General features: G+C 40.1%; 1 protein-coding gene across 2 annotated transcripts; it reads left to right on the top strand.

Annotated features, from left to right (window-relative positions):
• Window positions 1-468: 468 nt before the first annotated feature.
• Window positions 469-5,260, top strand: LOC118774025 (G-protein coupled receptor 12-like). 2 transcript variants are annotated; one of them, XM_036523113.1, is made up of 2 exons: window positions 469-548; window positions 1,479-5,260. In XM_036523113.1, exon 2 carries the CDS (start codon window positions 1,481-1,483, stop codon window positions 2,486-2,488), a length of 1,008 nt encoding a protein of 335 aa, XP_036379006.1. In that variant the 5' UTR covers window positions 469-548; window positions 1,479-1,480; the 3' UTR covers window positions 2,489-5,260. The 2 variants fall into 2 exon arrangements, with proteins under 2 accessions (XP_036379006.1, XP_036379003.1); XM_036523110.1 differs by lacking the exon at window positions 469-548 and adding an exon at window positions 631-726.
• The last annotated feature ends 10,930 nt before the right edge of the window (window positions 5,261-16,190 follow it).

The following is a 16,190-nucleotide window of genomic DNA, read 5'->3' as shown; positions in this document are numbered from 1 at the left end:
ACAGCGTCAGGCAATTTTTATAATGCCAAAGTTGGTTGATATCCCGTAAGATTAGAGTACGTAATGCTATACTGAATTCTTACGGATATGAGGTGATCATTGTTTTAACAGATTTTTTCAGTATAGCTGTACATGATCATGATGACGGTTATTAACTTCTGGATGGACTGTAGCTTAACAGAATATAAAACCCTTGATGAAGAAGGAGACGGTGAGTGAAATTCTACCATTATTATCCGATCTTTCGATCACTCGCGTTATTTTCTCTCATTGCAGTTTTTGGCGACAACTAGTACTACCACACCGTCTCTGATTCACTGTCCTGATCATGTATATAGTGAACACTTTTGACGTCAGACGTGAGAATCATCGGCACGTCCAATGGGTTAGAAGTTAGAACACTAACCGAAAGCCGCTACCAGCGAAGTACAAAAATTACCAATGTTAACCAAGGAACAGTGGGCTTCTGGAAAAGACCGTATAGCTGAAAAAACAAAGACTTGATCCAACGGCGGCGTGAAATAGTAGGGTGGAGGAATAAGGAACTGGTAATTTCGCACCCCCTCCCTCTCCTTCTCTGACTCTCTCTCTCTGCATCTCCATCTCCGTGCTCTTCCTTCTTGTGTGAGCTTGTCACTGCTTGTGCTTGGGTTCTCACAAAAATGCATTTGAGCGCGGCTTCACGAACTAAGATATTGTTCTGGGATAAAACGCACGGATGATCTGGTTGGTGCTTGGTTTTCTTTTACGGAACATTTACGTGTTTGGGCTTAATTATTACAACGGGTACATAAAACGAACGTTCCTTTCCGACTATATTGAAATTGCACTATTGAGTATCCTATGTGACCTTTGCAGTCCTTCATAGCCGCAGATAGAATATGGGTTCCTGTGCATGGGGAAATTTTGTGAATGAAACGCTGGCATGTGCTGGTTTTCAAATTAGAGATAACGTTTTTTGTCTGTGCATGTCGACAAGCATCAAAGAGATCGCGATTTAAAATGGAAATCCACTCGTATGAAATGCATATAATGAGTCTCATATGCTTTTTTTAACCTTGTCTAAAAATAGCTTTTTCGGTTCTGCATGATGTCAGTATTTCTAATGTAGAGTAGACTTCTTGTCTCAATTTAACACATAGATATCACTATATGATATTAATAACACATTCATTAAAACACCTGCAATCTGTCAGTGCTCGATGTTTTGATTTTATTTATTTCTTTATTGTTAAGTACTAAAGCAATACGCTTGAATTTTTTAGATGAGTGTTTGCATTGTATCCAGCATTCGCCTTTATAGAGCGACTACATCAATCGGCCTGAAACACATCATTTTGTGCGACCGTGGTGGTACGCTGTGTGTGTTGGGGGAGTATTCCGTTTAAGTCTAAATGATGATTACTCACACACAATCTCCCTCTCTCTCTCCCAACACTTACACCCCCTCCCTCCCCCTCTTTCTCTCTCCCTCTCAGCTATGATTCATTCTCTTGCCGCAGCAATGAGCAACCAACTCCAAAACACCTCTTCCTTGAACTCGGTAACCTGGAATTTTCAAGACGGAAAGAACTCCTCGCCCGTTCGGACCTCCGAACTGCGGACGGTTGCGGTCAACCCCTGGGACATTGCGCTGTGTGTAACGGGAACCCTCATCTCCTGTGAAAATGCAATTGTGATCGCCATCATTTTTTACACGCCCACCCTGAGAGCGCCGATGTTCATCCTTATAGGAAGCCTCGCCTTCGCAGACCTGCTGGCGGGGCTCGGCCTAATACTCAATTTCATTTTCACCTACATGCTGAACACGGAATTCGTGAGTTTGATCTCAGCTGGACTGCTAATCGCCGCTTTCTCTGCCTCCGTACTCAACATCCTGGCGATCACCGTGGACAGATACCTCTCCCTTTACAACGCGTTGACCTACCATACGGAGCGAACCGTGACTTTCACGTACGTCATCCTGGTGCTCATTTGGCTGGTCTGCATTGCCCTGGGCTTGCTGCCAGTTCTCGGCTGGAACTGCCTACAAGACGAGTCCACCTGCAGCATTTGTCGACCAGTGACTAAAAACAATGCCGCCCTGCTGGCTGTATCTTTCCTGCTCATTTTTGCGCTCATGATGCAGCTTTACCTGCAGATTTGCAAGATAGCCTTCCGGCACGCGCAGCAGATTGCGGTGCAGCACCAGTTCATGGCAACCTCCCATGCCTCCTCTACCACTAAAGGTGTCTCCACGCTTTCCTTCATCCTCGGCACATTTGCGCTGTGCTGGATCCCCTTTGCGATGTACTCCCTGGTGGCGGACTCCAGATACCCCATGATTTACACGTATGCCACCGTTCTACCGGCGACTTTCAGCTCAGTCATCAATCCCATTATTTATGCCTTCAGAAATCCCGACATCCAGAAATCTCTCTGGCTCGCGTGCTGTGGATGTGTTCCCTCCAGCTTCTCCTTGCGGCCAAGGACGTCAAGTGACGTATAGTTGCATTTTTCCACTTTCAAATATGTTTAATATTTTTAAGGTACATCCATACCTGTGTTATAGGTTATACTTGCCCCGAGGGTAAAATGCGAGTTGTGAAAGTGTGATCTATGCATTGTCATAATGAGGTCCACAAAACTGCAGGGCAGTTTATCTGTGTGTGTGCGCCCAAATGGCTACCACTCCGTTCCCAGCTCACAGGGGAAGGTGAGGCAAGGGAAATTTTAAAATGCTATGTATTCCTGTTTAAGAGCGGATGTGCATTTGATGACAGTACCCGAATAGTTATGGCCGCAGTAATAAGCAGAATCTGATGGAGTGGGAATACAATCTTGTGACAGTTCTGCTGTGGTTTAAATCGCAGCAGCGAGCTAAATGTTGACCCAGCAGCAGACCACTGAATTCAGTTAGACATATTCTAGATTATAGGATCGAAAGACAGAAACTGACCACCCTAAAATGTTTTACGTAAGCCGGAAACGAGTTAAATAAACGAGTAGAAATGAATATAAAGAAATAGTTAACACGCATTAGTGATTTTGACGGCGCTGCGGGTATTGATATAGCTGTTAAAAGAAATGGGTTGCATGCGTGAATAAGTTTGAAAAGGGGGTCATCTGTTTGATTTAAGCAACCCCCCAGCATATAGTGTTTCAACAATCAGTATCCCTGCCAAGGACACAACTGCAAACGCCTGCTATACAGTATATGCGCATACAGTATTCATTCGATTACAAGCTATTGGGTTACGTACTAATTCGGCTGGCGGTAGTTAACCGTAGTGAAGAGGCCTTTAAATGTAAAATAACATATTTTCGCTTTTAAGATCAGTGACTCGTTGGAAACGTGCGTATAAAATACGTAAAGCAAGGAAAGATGTATTTGCAAATGACCATGCACACCACTTACGGAAAATTCGTGCTTCAATTGCAGCAGTGTAAAAGTTGTCATCAATAACGCCTGTGTTTACCTATCCATCTTAATACTGCCTATTCATATGCCATAAAACAGTAAAAATGTTACACACAGGAAAACAGGGTCTTTTTCGCATTAAATTCATGTGAGGAGTGTCTTGTTCATCCGCCTAGTCATTTCAGTACCATGGATAGCGGAAAGTAAGACGAACCTGCTTCGAGTTCTCGCAGCTAGACGCGTCATCCCGGCACTTACTGTAACTCTGCGTAAATAATACATGAGAGAAGAAAACAAATACTCTATTTTGCACAAATTAACACGCTTCCTGGGAAAATCCTAACAGCAAATGAGTGTAAGCCAAAGCTGTTTTCCCAGTGAACGCGTTCAGGCGGCATCACGTTATTCCATGGTGACGTTTGGTTTAAGAGTATGAATCATAACAGGCACATAATCTCACAGTACCTGTGTAATTGTTTTATATGCGGCTGTGACTACGAAACTGAATGCCAATGTTTGAAGCGTATTTAAATATTGTAACTGTGAAGTGTATCAAGAAACTACCTTAAACGATTGCAACAGAACTCTAGAAAAAGGAATATGTTTTCAATACCGCAATAACCTTAAAATGTTCTATTGGGACAGCTCCTGCTTTAAAACAACGAATGACAGGATATTTTCCACAAGATGTGCATTTCTGAAAACCAATATAATGCTTTTCGTCTTTAATGCAAACTGTGAGAGGTCAAGTCGGTTGGCTATGGCTGAAGACTCCGCGTCAAACTGCAACTTAATTACTAATTGATTTTCAGTCAATTTTGCTAAATATTTAAAGAGAAATCGGGGGAGGGTAGCATGGAGTATAACATGACCCTGCAGCAGAATGTACCAGAAATATCTAATTAGCCCACAGCCCCGCGGTTGTTTATTTTCCCACTAGTTCTTTTTTTTCCATTTCCCTCAGATAACATCATGTTCGCCTTCATCCATGCTTTAAAGCCGGTATCTTGGCACCGAAGTTGCTTAAATACCAAGGTTAATCAGAATCATCATTTAGATACAGAGCTAAAGGAGACGCCAACCGAGACGCTCTCAGCATATCATGCAGTCCTTTCATTCTGTCAGTAACTCTTTTATGAAAGAGCCGCCTGTGGAGTGCTTCAGAGATATAACTATAACACTTTACAGTCTCAAGCGTGTATGGGACTGTAAAGGCGAGCCCAACAGTGACACTGGCATCAGCACTGCACGGGATATCTCCATTCATTGTATATATTTGCGATATTCTGCAAAATTTGTCAAGTATGCTGTTCTTCGTAGAACAATCGAATGTTGTAGTCACCATTGAAGATCTCCTCCCCAAAATTCTGGAGTAAGTATATGATAACCACCTATATGGGTTCCTTTGAAATATTTCCTGAACACAGTTATTTCCATCTTAGGTGAATGATTCTTTTCACAATCAGTGACTTTGTCCATCTGACTCACACTGAGTAGAATTTTAGTCAGTCTGATGCTGCTGTCAAGATAAAATGCAGCGGAGATTGAAAAGAAATAAGTGATGGTTGACGTAGGTGGGTTGCATAAAAGACAAATATATGATTTAGACAGCAATTTGAACTTCACCTCATCTTGTCCCATTACAGAACAACCTTTTCGTAGCACACAGGTTGCAAATTGTATTACTTTTAACCTGTCAAATTTTTAAGATTATTTAATGCTGTTACCAAAAAAGTAAGAAAAACTAACAAAACTTGACATCTCTGAAAAATGGCGCACACAAGCTGATGTAGTAGTTTTTATACTTTTTAAACATTTTAAAGTGGTCTTTTATATGGATTTTTTTTTTTTTGGGGGGGGGGGGGGTGAATAATCATTATGATTATGCAATCAGTCAACAGTTGTATCATATTGTTAAGATGTTTCCTTCAATTGATGGTAAAAAAAAAACCTTTTTTAAAACATGCAGAGTCTCAAAATATTTTCTGGCCTTATTTAAGTTCCCTGGCAATAATGTACAATGTTTAACATGCTGTATAATTAAAAACTCCAAGAAACAAAGACATACCAGTCATGTGTTTAAATGATATTTAGATTAATATCTGTAAGAATAGACCACATAAGGAATATATCCAATATATGTCAAAATGTGTCATATAACTACAGATAACTTGTGTTACCACTGTCTTATCTGTCATATTACTCATACAATGTCAAACTGTATTTTGCAATGCGTGCAATTCACAATATATGCTACATTAAATGCACTGAATTACATTAGTTTGAATACTCATTGTATTTGTATTGACACAACAATAACATGACTCATATTTGACATATATCACATATAATCCTTGTTTTGTATTACACATTTTAACATAGTTTTTGTAAGGGATGACAGGCTGAAGGCGCTGTGTTCCTCTTGAATGGAATTACTAGCCCATTGATCAGTGCAGAAAAAAAGACAAAAAGATCTTAGGCCATAAGTATCAGGGGTGTGATATGTTATTATGAGATGGTTCACCTAAAGCCAAAACAAGTGTGTGAAAAGTACCATTTTTGATCCAAAGCCCTCTCTTATTTGTAATTTAATAGCTCGCGTCCTCCGTTCTTACTGGGAGATGAGGCAGAAACACAACATGACCAAACCATGGTCGGTTATGGACTCTTTCACTCTCTATTTAATCTGATGGAATTGTGGGCCAGTCACAGTGGCATAATTTGATGCCCTGTGGCATTGTTTGTCATGTGTAATTGTGTGTATGGATATTGTACAACAATATTTTGCTCTTTCATGCCTGGAATGTCACGTGACCAACATCATGCTTCTATATAAAGCGTTTTTTAGGGGTGCACTTAATGACTGGAGCTGTGTTTACTTTGTCAGTGCATGTAGGATATCCCTCACCAACTCATGTGTCCCCATTATTGTTTACAGCAGCTACTGAGATGCGACACTAATGACTATTAGAGCAAATAATAGAGCAAAGCATACCCATGCTTTCCATCTCCTCTCTCTTCTGTCTACCATCCAAGCTATATAGATAGCACATTTTTCAGAGGAAACCTTAAACCTTCCCCATCCCAAGGCAAAAAGCTCATGTTTTTATCCATTTGGTCAAAAATGAAACATTTAGAATCTGTATCTCCTGCTTCTGAATGAAGCACGTAAGAATTTAAAGTTCTTACTCTAAAATTACATTAATTTGTTAGTCTGGATCTGGCCCACGATCTACAGTAACACCATCTTAACTTTGTGACAAAAACTGGATGGATCTGTAGTGCTGTGTTCTCTGTAAGTAAGCTGTATAGTAATTTGGCTGCACAAAAAAGATCTGACTGCAGATCTGTCATTTTTACCCTATTATGGAGCAGTGATGTCCACTGAAACAGACTGGGTGACTATGAGACAATGTGCTGGTAAGGTTTTCCCTGTTGAATGTCCACATTTTTTTTGCATTCCAGTGTCATCATACTTGAAAACTTTGTCTCATCTTTTCAAGACTAAAACATATTTAATATCACGGAATTGTAAATTTTGTATGAGTATGATTGCGCATGTGTGTTTGTGTATGTCTGACCCATTGCGTCCCCATGTTTTCAGAATCTTGTAATATTTAAAACACTGTAAGTCAATTAATTTTGTCTATGAACAACTTGTGACAAATACCAATGCTCTATTGCCAACCTGTATTGGATTATATTCACCTGTGTTACACTCACTGGGTACAGATATTTATAGAGTCTTACAAAATAAATGTCTATTCAGCAGGACTAGAGTTATTTTTCTTATGCAATGCTCTTCTGAAACCTGTATTTTTATATACATCACAGGGGCATGGGTTCAGCATTGTGTTTGTTGTTGTGGATGTTTGTGTGTGTGTGTGTGTACTTTCTTTTTTAAAACACTGTAATGGTCGGTTTTCTTGAATATGTATTTTGGCGATGCTAAAAGTGCCACTGTTTTGAAAGTGTCTTATTTATCTGATTTTAAGATGTATTTATTGATTTTTTTCTCTTTTTTTTAGGGGGGTGGGGGGGGGGGGGAGTTAGTGGCACATATGAGGTTTCTAAATCTGTATACCACATTTATGTTAAAAGTGAAATGTAAAAAAAAATGTTTCATCAAATGAGCTAATGCACAGTGGAGGATTCAGTCCAAATGCTCTGAGCTTAATCTATGACTAAGAGAGGGTGGGTTTTAATCTGTCCCATAAAGGCCATACCCCCACAATGAACCCCGGGGTGTGGGATGACCCAAGAATGAATTGAGTGTGTCTGTGCTGATTTTAATAGAATTTAGCTTACCTATCTACCTCCCTTGGTCCCGGGCTACACAAGGGAGTCTTGGCTTGCTCAGATATCAGACAGATGGTAGTATCGCCTCCTGTGACTTATGTGCTTTAGAGGAAATGAGAGGAGAGGAGAGGAAAGAAGAGGAAAGGAGAGAGAACAGCATTTTACAGGGCTCTTGTTCACTTGCATGTCACTGTATACAGACACAGTACTGAACAACTCACAAACAGTTGTGAAAACACCTCAGACAATACAGTAGCATCAAAAGGTATTTTGAGGTATCGTGGAGCGGAGCTCAGGTGGGGGGACTGGTGGCAATGATTTGCTGCTATTCTGGGGGCTTTGTGCACGCTTCCGTTAGAGATATGAAAAGAAGCGACAAGCAATTTCAGCTTATGCAAAGCCTTTGCTTCATTCAGAGCAGAGTGTTCAGACTAAAATAAGAGAAGGACGTTTCAAAGACAGTTCCCATTGTGCTGGAACTCTCCCAAGGATAAATCTGGTGCTTCTAAAAATAAATCTAGACACACAAGACAAAACTGTTCAATTCTCCTAAAATATAGGCCTTGAAAACTCCATTTTACACCATTAATCAGCACAGCTTCAACATTATGGGCTGAATCTACCCTGGCATAACGTACCACAGCTTGCCTGAAGAAAAGAGTGCTCCTGCTCACTTTGCTTCCAGTATTGTAATTATGTGATTAACATTACATCCACTGGTAAACAGACTCTACATCCAATTAACATTGCTGTTGTTATTTTACTCCTTGTCATCCACTAATAAGCTGTCTCCTCATTAATGTCAGCACACATAGGAGATGAACGTCTATGATTAAGGAATGCCATTCATCATTGCCATTTCCTATGTTTTTTTGTTTTTTTTTTTTAAACAGCTATGGAAATATTTCTTTGAGGAGGAGGGGAAATGCCTGGTTAATGATACTGTGATGTAAACAAACCTTTCTTTTTTGTATGGTGAAACTCAATCCAAGACAAGTACAATGCACTTTACAAAAGAAGGGACATGCTATATATTGCACTGTGTCGAATGTAATTCTTGCTGGAAATAATTTATTTTTATTACTGTAAATATGAAAAAAGAGAACTCTGAGGAAAGATGTTGTAGATTAAAACAGAAAATAAAAGGAATTTGAGAAATGTGCTCATGACCCGTTTGTGTTTTCTGAGTAGCAATGGTGTGGTGTGTGCTGCAGGCCTGGCCAGCAGCTTTCCAGACCTTCCAGACCTGCTCCAGTGCAGCTCACTTTCAAGATAACGGTGAGGCTCTAAAGGGGAGGGTATTAATTATTGAGCTTCCTCCGCTTGCATAACACTCTCAAGTCAAAGTGAATAAATGTTCAGTTTCTATTCTGCAGCAGAGTAAGCCCCCAGAGTGGTGACGCAGATGGGGCTACCCCTTGCAGTGAGTCAGTGAAGCATACACCAGTGTCTAATGTAGGTGACTGCAACACGTAACAATATATAATGTTGAGGATGCAGCATTCCTTTTGCTGCAGATTGCATCACTAATCTGTTTACATACAACACACTTAATTCTGACATCACAGTATGTCAATCAGAAAAACTATATGTGTAATAAGATTTAAATGCAAAAAAAGCCCATATCCAGAACTACATGCAAATTTCTGCATGGTTCTATGGACACAGATGGTGTTGATGAAGCCTGGTTTGCAACAAGATTTATTCAGCGTACCAGGGATTATTTGGGTCATTTTTTTTATTCTGCTCAATGTTTTATTATATTGAAAAAGAAAATGTGAATACATGTATATACACCAGGGGTTCCAAAACTCCTGGAGACCCCCTGTGTATGCTGGTTTTCATTCCAACCATAATCACAACCAATCAATTGTAACAAGCTCTTAATTATTCTTAACTTGACAGTTAAATATAGGAAAGATGTAAGGAAGGATGATATACCCTCTTAAGGCCACATTATGTCAGAAATAGCGATGCATGCTATGTAGAATAGATTTCCCATGTTCACGTCCCAGAAATTTGATACAGTCAGATGGACTAACACTTTCATTACATTACATTACTTTACATTACATGCATTTCGCAGATGCTCTTCTCCAGGGCGACTTCCATCACAATAGAACATAAGTGTATCCATTCAATTTAAACGAGCAACAGTGTCAGACCAGGCTAACAACACCTCTCAGAACAGTGAGTGTGAGTTTAACACTATTCAAGCCCTACCACAAGTTAACCTGTGCAATCGAACAGAAATCAAGTATACTATGCTACAGTGGAGGCTGGTGAGCTGGAAACAGGGGAAGCTGAAACATTACCTTTAAATCTATCATTACTTTCAGCCTGTTCCCCTTTATCCTCCTTGATTAACAATAAAACAAATAATTCACAGAATAATTGACACCAATGCGTAAATAGAGTAAATAATTATGCTCGCGAAATACCGCAGATTGTCTGTAGTTTGTGCGCTATTGCGAAAGCTACAGCATGAGGTTGTTTAATTAACAAGGATGGCAAGTGGCAAGTAATCCCAAAGCTTTCTCTTAAATGTTTCACATTATAGCTTTCTTGTGTTACAAAATTCAGATTACAAAACGGAGCTAAATTTAGTTAGATCGATTTAAATTACTGAGAATAAACTTTCAGGTTAGGTTGAGTGCAATGAACAATAACGTTTAGAACACAGACCTCACAAAAGCTGTGATGTGTCATGAGCATTTCATGTAATTTAAATCGATAAATGCCATCCTTGTTGAACAATCTCACGTTGTAGCTTTCGCAAGCACACAAACTACAGACAATCTGCGCAGTTTCGCGAATAACTGATTATACTCCATTTACGCGATTGGTGTCAATTATTCTGTGAATTATTTGTTTTAATCCACCATGATTAAGAATAAAGGGGAACAGGTTGAAAGTAATGATAGATTTAAAGGTAATGTTTCAGCCTCCCCTGTTTCCATCTTACCAGCCGCTACTGCTATGATACAACAGTCCCTAGAACACATAATCAATATACATCACAACATTACACAAAATAAACATCAAATACAAGAGGTAGCAGGTGTTATGGGGTGAGGATTGAAGTGGGGAATTGAAGTACTTTCATTTTCTGTAATGTACTGCATGGGAAATGATTCGTTAATACAAGAAACAAAATATATATAAGAAACAAAAATGAACAAACATGTATATTATAATAAGTGTGTTACATTCATTGTAATTCAGATTACCCTGTCTTCATTATAGGATACTTTGGTTCAGCCTAAAGCTTAAGGAGAGCTTTCTTATCTCCAGTTAACATACTAAAAGAAATTCTTCTTGACAATGAGAGAGATCCTGGAATTTTAATTATATCTCTGGCAATAAGTTCTGAGACCAGCCTCAAAACCTAGAAACTGGCTTCATACCGCTTCATCCTCCAAAGAAAGTCAGTAATTACTGAGTCCAACTTAGGAAATAACTCTGCTGTTGCATGTTGCAAAATTCTGTTTAATGACAGACTGTAAAGAAGGAAAAATCTGAATTCCCAAATATATAAATTCAGTACCCACTGGAATCATAGATGGCATAATAGCAGTCTTGCCTGCCTTATATAATTGTAAGGGCTCAGGCAGGGACTCAGTCGCAGACCAAGAGAGCTTCAGGTTCCAGGCGGGTTTATTAATGACGGCAGGCAAGTTGCACAACAAAAGCAGGCAGGGTCGAAAACTGGAAGGCAGTCCGTGGACAAAAGCAGGGTCGGTAACAGAAGCAGGCAGGGTCAGGAACCGGGCAGGCAAACGATCAGGCAACGGGACAAAACGGCAGGCAGAAAACAAAGACGAAGGGCAGGCAGAGTCAAACACGGAGAAATCAGACATCCAAAAAACTGCGGGAACGAAACAGGTACGAAACACACTGGAACGAACTGGCAAACAAGACAGGAACAAGCAGGGTAGAAATAGGGCTGGGCTGATGAGGAGATGGGATGCAGGTGAGCAGGCAGGCAGGTGAAGGTAATGGGGCAATCAGGTGGGCGGGGACCAGGCGGGGAGCGGGGCGGGGCTGGAACACAAGGAAAAACAAAAAGCACATGGACAGGGAAAAACAAAAACACCACAGCTAGGGGGGCGGAGCCCTGACAATAATGGCACTAGAACAGATTTTGTTCAGTTGATTCTATATACACAAATCAATGAAAGGCCTTAGTTCAGACAATGAGGGATGTTTGAAAGGTGTAATAAAATATTGTCAGCATATAGCAAAATACAGGAGAGCTGTCAGCCACCCATGTAACAGGTCCTGTTTGTGGATGTATTGGTGTTCACTCTCTTCTGCATTAGCCACTCCCTTGCTTTCTATCACTCAAGAAAATCAAAAAATTGACAGTGATTGCTTGAATGAAGGTCCCTAATAGGGTATTTACAGTTGACTGTGTAGAATCAAAATCTATTTTGCACCTTTTGAAGATTGTGTATATGTACACACCTTTCATAGCATAATACTGGACAGTCCAATATGCAGACAATATCTGGACAATTTGTGCAATTAATCATTCTGAATATAAAACTAAATCTGTGTGCAAACAAATTCACAATTAATCATTAAATGATTCTTATATATGGAAGATATATGGGAGACCAGCATTTGTTGTTACCTGGGTTGGTTGTCAGTGCTGATAACCCTGATAGACAGGGACACATTATGCATACAGAGAAATATGTATTTTGTTGTTTGTCTTTTCATATGACGTCAGTGCCAGTCAACATTAAGGCAGAGGCTGTGCCTGAGTTGTGCCCTCATTCGCTCCATCCATGGTTTATGTCCACATTGGGTGTGACAGTTTACTAACGCTGAGTCCATTGATGTTGGCCTCTTACTTGTCACTGTACTATCAGAAAATAGGCGGGATCACATCAACTGTCCATAGACGGTCTCACTTGAACATATACAAAAATATACATAGTACAGCCCTGACATGAACAGCAATTTTAGGACAACTATTGTCTGGTTAATGGCCCTTCTTCTCTGAACAAAGAAATAACATGTAGACTCTGCAATCACAGAATCTCATATTGTTAAATATTCTAAATATCAAAACTGAATACAGGAGGAAGCTGCGCTGCTGAATCACCATGGAAAGTACTGCAGAAAGAAATAAAACTGGATCATCTCATCAAATCAGATGAATTTAAGATCAAGATCAAGGAGCTGGAACACAAATAAATTATTAATTGTTTATTTTTTTCTTTGCCAAAATAGCTTCCAAATGAAAACATTTCACTTTTTTTTACTGTTTAACTGTTGCTCATTGTGTTGTACCATTGTAAATTGCATGTGTATCTATGTGTTCTGCTTCTTGTCCAGGAATCTCTTGGATAAGAGATTTTAAATCTTAGTGAGACTATTTCCTGGTTAAATAAAGGATAATAAATAAATAAAAGAGAGAGTGAGAGTTTCTTAAAGTTTAAAAAAAAACTTTAATGTGGGACATGCCAGCATCTGTATCTGTATCAATCAACAGCAAGTACATCTAAAAAAACCAAGTTTCCTATGTACCATAGAGACCATAGGAACAACAGTTCACATGCTAGCTGTGCCTAATTAGAAGGCTACAGTATATGTAAAGAAAAGTTGCTGTAATCTCTAAACTTTTGGAAAAACCCATAAACCTTTGGCCAGCACCTATCCTTTTGTCAGATATAAAGGTGTATTTGTTAAACAGTTAGGGATGGCTGCTACTGGGCAGCTCTCACATACACCTTTGCATCAAGAAATATATCTGGAATCTCAGCTATTTTTATTTGTTTGTAATAGCTACACTTTTTAAAATGAGATCAAGAAACCAACACTTTGCTAGCTTATGCTTTTTTGTTCTGTTTTTGATCAGCTACACAGATTTATGAATTTAAATCTCTTCCCAAACGTCACTGAACATATATCTGTAACGTAAATACTAAAATATAACATAAATAGGAATTTGTATAGAAAATGTGTTGTAAGAAACATGTGTTAGATGAACCCATGCGACAACGTCAGTTACATAACGTCACTGTACATAACATTAATCTCAGTCTCCATATTAGCTGCAAAATTTACACGGACTTCTCTACTGTATTTCATGGACTGTTTTTGAGTTTTGGGTGAAAAGTTAGTCTTCATGACTAAATGAGCTCCACTGAGCTTACTAAGCATTGCACCTTAGTCTTACAGAGCAGCGGCTACAAGTTAAAGTTCATTTGTTACTCCGACCGCAGGTCACTTCCTGACGCACCACTTACGTCATTTGTCGTGAAAGACCTGAGTGGCATTATTGTTAGCTAGTAGGGGCAAAAATATGTAAGAACCAGGGGCGAAGATTGTACCCATGTAACCAAGGTTCATGCCCTCTTTTTACCGACAGTTGTGTTATGATTATTGGTACATCTTGCCACTTTTTTCGCAGTGAATAAAATTGTTTTCAGTGTTTTAACGAACAGTAAGATATTCTGCCTCTTCATAGACTTAAAACGTTGTTCTTAAGTGTACAAACATGATTTGGAAAGATATAAAGGTTAGGTTTCTTATATATTTTTATTTAATTAAACGCATACGGGGTGACGACGTACAAACACAATTCCACAAGGTGACGTAACGAAAAACAGACAGGAAAAAAAAATCCAACGACTGGCTCGGTTCTTATAATGAGAAAGAGTTCCACCTATTGACCAGGGGGGCATACTGCAGGACGAAACTGCACTTCATTTGTGCAGGCAGACAAGCACGCTGGCAAGCATTTCTGAATCATTTATTTGTGTGTGCAGCCGTTGTTTGTATTCCTGCGAGACTGAGGTGTTTGAAGCTCCACTCCTTTCAAAAAATATATAATACAGTTACCTTCCGGGGAGAAAGAAAACACTCACTCACCTCATACCACTCCTCTCACTGGCTCAATTTAGGCACAGCGTTAGGCTACGTAACCGCCATACCTAAAAGAAGGCGGGACAAAAGCAATCTCAGAAAGCAAATTGGTATGGCGAATGTGCTATTCAAGTCGTTTAGACCTCGTATTGCGAACCGTCGCCCAACCAAAAGCAGCGTTTGCATCAGCAACTATGCTTGAGGAAAGCACTGATTATTCACATGCAGTACACATTGCCAACCCAACCCAAATACGCAATATGCAGTATTTAAAAAGCAGATTCTTACGGGATGTGGCACATACATTTCTGGAGAAAACCTAGGAAGTCAGAAATATTTCTTAGGACCCCCAGAAAACTAGAACTGTCATAAGATACATTCTCACCTCTACTTGGTAGGTGAAAAGTCCTCTGTGATATTTAGGAAATAGACTGCATGTGGAAAAAGTATGCAGAACTGCCATCAAACTGCTATGAAAAGAGCATGGTGTTGTTGCAGCAGCTTGCTATATACTTACCCATACTGTGACAATGTTTGTCAGCATAGGGTCTTCTGGGACTACTGGATCCTCACTGGTGCTATGTAAGGCTTGATTAAAGCATCTAGAAACTGCCATCATACATGGAGTTGTGTGGGTGTGCAATATAGCAGGATTACAGGAAGCCATAATGTTAAGAAGCAGCAGCATTCAATGGTAATGGCCCTGTTTCAACTGTGGCAAGGCTTCATGGAATACTACACGTCAGACCGCCCCCTAACTGCAAGGAAGAACTTTGGTATTTACCACTTGTCCCTGAGAAGCCAACTGCATTCTCGCCCAAGTGGCTAAATCACAAGCTGCCAGTTCAGAGACTGACTGTCCCCTGGCACATTATCGGATCTGATGCACCACTGGTAATGTTAAGTCAACCTACTTGACCATGTATCAAAGGATTCAATCAGAATCACATGTCTTTTACTCGTAAACAGATGGTTTCTGGAAAGTTTTTAGACTCCTCACCCTTACTCTGTCTAAAGCGCAGCAGTGGTGATGCAAGAACTGGGCACCGTCTGCCAAGCTGGAGGGGACTTGAGCTGTGACCTTGTGCTGTGATCTGATCCCTTTCTTCCCTGGCTGCGGTGAGTCACCGCTGACGCACCCATTCCTAAGCTTCAATTTTCATTATTGGGGCCAAGCAATGACTCCATCCCTCCTGCCGGTTTCATCTCGCCTCTTCTTAACGGGAAATGTAAGCTGTTGCAGTTTCTAGAAAGAGGCCCAAAGGAGAGGCTTGAGGAATCTAGGCAAACTGACATAAGAGCATGAAGGTTTGTTTTCACTAATCAATGCAGGGCCCGATTCACTTATCTTTATAGCGTCTAGCTCGGCCAATGAGGTGACCTCAGCAAATAGTGTAGCCGTCCAGATGGATTAGAGATCAGTGAATCTGAGTAGCATTGATCAAAACAAGCCCAGCATGATGGCCAGAGATGAGGGTCACCCCTAAAGCTGCAGGACCCACAGTCCACCATGCCATTACGCATGGTCCAGGTCTCAGTCATCAGCACTTGACTGATGTTGCAGAGTGTCACTTGACAAGGCAAGCCATCAGGGAACAGAAACATACCCAAA

Source organism: Megalops cyprinoides, chromosome 3, assembly GCF_013368585.1.
Source record: "Megalops cyprinoides isolate fMegCyp1 chromosome 3, fMegCyp1.pri, whole genome shotgun sequence".
Taxonomy (NCBI): domain Eukaryota; kingdom Metazoa; phylum Chordata; class Actinopteri; order Elopiformes; family Megalopidae; genus Megalops; species Megalops cyprinoides.
Note: the sequence above shows the minus strand (reverse complement) of the source record. Positions and strands in the feature narration are given on the sequence as shown.